The sequence below is a fragment of the Sycon ciliatum genome, chromosome 6, assembly GCF_964019385.1.
Source record: "Sycon ciliatum chromosome 6, ocSycCili1.1, whole genome shotgun sequence".
NCBI lineage: Eukaryota > Metazoa > Porifera > Calcarea > Leucosolenida > Sycettidae > Sycon > Sycon ciliatum.
Genome location: NC_088648.1, coordinates 20,509,191 through 20,513,172, shown reverse-complemented (window position 1 = coordinate 20,513,172; position 3,982 = coordinate 20,509,191). Strand labels below are relative to the sequence as shown.

Below are 3,982 nucleotides of genomic sequence, written 5' to 3'. Positions count from 1 at the left end.
TAAAAAACAAACTCTACTGTTACTTTGCTATTAGTTTTTGTTTTGATTGTGACGAAAAGTAGGTTGACTATTTGTGGATATACTCCATCTGAGCTTTGTTCTCATTTCACAATTCTCGACAGGGTGCTTTTTTAATGAAATACTGTGGAACATGGATATTGTGATCATGAGATTCTGTGCAAAAATCTCATTAACACTTGATTTCAATAAGAAAAGGTTGACCGGTAATTGTCAGGGGTCGGGTCGCTGAATGTCTCAGTACTCCTTGTCAGTTTTGTGCCATTTTGTCGCAATCGCTGGCTATATGATCCGGTTGCGTTGGTGGACAATTAGTCATAACTCGTAACTTTTTTGTCCTACTCCTTTTTGTCATGTAATATTCTCTGTTTGTCTGCAGACCGTTGGCTCTGTGCTCGGTGATGTGCCTGGTCTCTACCCTGGTCAATATCCAGGCCTGGATAGCATGGTGACACATGCTGCAGCTATCAACATGTCATTCTGGAATCAAGCTGAATCCAGTACACAGACCTTGGTGGACCAAGCAGTGGCAGCTGCAGCAACAGCCCAACATACGAGCGACCAAATAAACAGGTATGACCTCGAACAGTATTTTATCCTTCGAGTACTTTCTTAGGGGGTGACGGGAAATCTGAAGTGTCTATAGAGATTAACCATATATTGCAACATGTGTTCCTTTCTACTAGCATACGGATGGCCTCTTCAGGCAGACATTTGATCTGCACTAATGAAACAGGTATTGTTTTCTCGTCTGGTATACCCACGTGGGAATATTTTTGTTATGTATGATGTTCCCCTTCTTGAAGTACTGTGAGGACCAAAGCTGATCTACACAAAAAGGCATGACAGTAATAAGCCCATTGCGCATTGCCAAATATGGAAGGTATGCGTAATGCATGTGAGTACACTGGGATCAGCAATGCACTGTTCAAAACCCCAGATGACCATGCACAGGTGGCTGTGTGGGGAGTTTATGGTACAAAATTACGTCATTGCGCAATGGGCTTATATTCGCTATACACATGCATGTACGGTGAACTTCACTTATAACGACACTCGGCGGGGCGTCAAAAAAGTGTCCTTATTCGCGAAGTGTCGTTATACCAGAAGTCTCATTATATGCATTGCAGTTGGAAAGGCCTTTGCTCTGGGCATGGAAATGCTGTTGTTGTTCGCGAATTGTCGTTATATCCGCAGTCGTTATTTGCGAAGTTGACTGTACATCTGTTCCTCCCTTGTCGACAGTATCTACAATAGCACCAAGCCACACGGTGAAGCTGCACTGGAGGCTATACGGGATTATGATCAAGTCGTCAGTGATACCGACCAGGCAATGCTGAGAACACGGCAAGCACAGCTAGCTACCAACCAAGCTCAGGAACTGGTAAGTCGCTACAAGAATGATATGAAATGAACAGTTTGCTCTGGTGAAATACGGAATGGCTAGAACTTCACCTTACAAGTACAAGTCTCTGTAGCTGCATGGTTGCGATGCGAACCTACAGTGTAGTACAGATCACATGCGCACTGTAATTGTCACTGCAATCAATTCGAACATTAGGCTCACACAGAAGTGTAGGGAACAGCACCTATCTAACATTATTCCTTCGCATGTCAAGCGTACGTAGCAAGATCAGGAATCAATGGTATTCATGATTTCACTGTGGAATGCACTGCATCCTTCGGTGGGGTTGCTAGTGCTCTTCTGTCGGCTCGGGGATCTTCATACGAGCTCCGTAGCTTCAAGTCTTGATATCTGTCAATATCAGCCATCTATGATTTGTGAATCGATGTATAGAATTATATTCGCTGTGTGAACATTGGGTGTTTTCTGTTTCCAGACTCAGAACATATCATCACGAGACCTGGTGGACATGAGCAGTACATCGCTCACGCAGAGTCAGCAGCTAACCATCCACGCCAAGGACCTGAACACCACTGTCACTGGTATGTAAACTGATCTTCCATTGCGTTCAAACAAGGGCATTTTTATGCCTGGATAACTGTCCATGTGCCTCTCTCTCTCTCTCCTATCTGACATGAATACCCAGGCCCTATATCGACACCGTCTTCAGAACTACTGTTTCTCTCTCAACTTTACTAGAATGGTTGTATCACCTGTTGTTCTATCGCCGTTTGGCATGCTTATGCTATCACAACATTAGCAGCCAACTGGAGCTCGAACCAAAACCCTGAGATTACCTGTTGTGTGCTATACCAACTGTGTATCTTTTTCTTCTCCTTCAGGTTTGGGAGAGATCCTTACGTCTGCTGAGTCAAACTTAGAGACATTGTTTGATCAGGAAGGCATGCTGCGCAATGCCACCGATACGTGTGCCGCACGGATATGGAGTTTGAGCAGTGAGTTTGTGCTCTGTGGGTTGCTTGCATAATGGCATAATGACCTGCAATTGCATGGTGTCGAATGGTGGCTGCAGTCCTCGGAAGATGTGGAAGATAAATTCAGTATTACTGACTTAGCTGGGATAGAGACTTATAGAAGACAATAGTTTGGTTCTTTCAAATGTTTATACATGTAGATAGTATCCTACATATCTGCTCAGCCCAGAGTGTGTTGGTGTGTGGATAAATTCAACCACATGATTCATTCCAGATATTTTGTATGCAAGTTGCGAAAAGATTCACCGCACACTGATCTCCAATCCTTCGCTGCAGAAATGCGACTGCCTAATGTAACGTGACCCAATAATTTCCAGGTTTCACTGTCGATGCGAAAATTGGAGGTGTGTAGATGGCAGGCATGTACAATTTTCCTTTGTGTTTTGTTCTTTTCTCTGTCACTTCGCAGCCTGGGAGCGTGCCGATAGCGCTCCCCTACAATCAGCTCTACAGTGCAGCAGAGATGGTGCTGCTGATATCCAGCAACGCTCCCGTACAGTCTTGACGTCAGCAGCCATTGCAAGCGCGGTCGTATCTGAACTCAGCGACGTCACCAGCAATGTCACGGCCACTGTTGACGAACTTGAGAGAACGGGTAAGTGAACAATACTTGAATCTAGTCCGATTTGTGTGATAAGCGTGATCTGTGTTTGTGTTGTTCATCATCTCATCTCGCGCTAACATAATTATAACGTTTAGTTAGCGCAGTCATTTAGAGCACTTGCTATGTTCTGCGTTCTTACCATCCCACCATGACAAGGAAATATCCTTGCAGTCTTGACACATTCAGCACTAGATAACAAAACTGTACACTAGGCACTTTCTTGAGAAGATGTTTTGATGAGTTGCAGCACGGAAACCTATTGCTTTTTGTTAGTGCCAAGTTTTGCTCTTGTCTTGCGTTCTGCAATCGAATAACGCATTCCACTATTGTAGTCTTGGATTTTCAGGGTGGAATATTGCCAATACTGCATTGTCTCGACAATCAAGCTATTTATACAAGCTAAAATGCCATTAGAATCCTGATATCAGTATTGTTTTAATCTCTCCCTGTGGTTTTACAGTTCCACAACTGAGCATCAACGTCCAGGATCGGCTAGACAACCTCACCGCTGTACAAGCTCTTGATAAGAATGTGGCTGACAAGCAGGCTGCCCTCACCACCTCACTGGCAGCGCTACGTGAACAGCTGATGCGTGCGAGAAGCATAGCCCAGCAAGTGCAGACGTCATTGGAGTTTCAGCCGAACACCAGTGTGTCGCTGGTACCGCCTGCCTCCGTCGATCCACAGTACAACTCAATCTCCCTGTACTTTCGCACGACCAGCTCAAATGGTCTTCTCCTGTACAGCACCACTGAGTCCAGTAAGTATGATGATAGTATACGGTTGTTGGAAATGAAATCCATTCCCAGTTTCCCTTGCCATTCACTGCAAACGCTGATCCGCCAGGTTTTGTCCATATACAGCTCCTTGTCGTCGAATCCGGATCAGGTTTCGTAAAATTAAATCCAAGCCAAAGTGTTCCGTTGTATCTGTCAGCCAGTTCTCCATGCAGGTGTGCAT

At 44.8% G+C, this 3,982-nt stretch overlaps 2 protein-coding genes across 2 annotated transcripts in view; both read left to right on the top strand.

Annotated features, from left to right (window-relative positions):
* Positions 1 to 164, top strand: part of LOC135820123 (laminin-like protein epi-1) — a 21,715-nt gene extending 21,551 nt beyond the window's left edge. Inside the window, exon 35 of the mRNA XM_065333432.1 lies at positions 123 to 164. Within this exon, the coding sequence (XP_065189504.1) occupies positions 123 to 164 (42 nt within the window). The remainder of the gene's footprint in view (positions 1 to 122) is intronic.
* Positions 165 to 400: 236 nt separating this feature from the next.
* LOC135819610 (uncharacterized) overlaps positions 401 to 3,982 on the top strand; it is a 17,185-nt gene continuing 13,603 nt past the window's right edge. The window contains exons 1-6 of the mRNA XM_065332846.1: positions 401 to 591; positions 1,264 to 1,402; positions 1,860 to 1,965; positions 2,266 to 2,379; positions 2,828 to 3,013; positions 3,483 to 3,782. Of these exons, the coding sequence (XP_065188918.1) occupies positions 464 to 591; positions 1,264 to 1,402; positions 1,860 to 1,965; positions 2,266 to 2,379; positions 2,828 to 3,013; positions 3,483 to 3,782 (973 nt within the window). The 5' untranslated portion in view covers positions 401 to 463. The remainder of the gene's footprint in view (positions 592 to 1,263; positions 1,403 to 1,859; positions 1,966 to 2,265; positions 2,380 to 2,827; positions 3,014 to 3,482; positions 3,783 to 3,982) is intronic.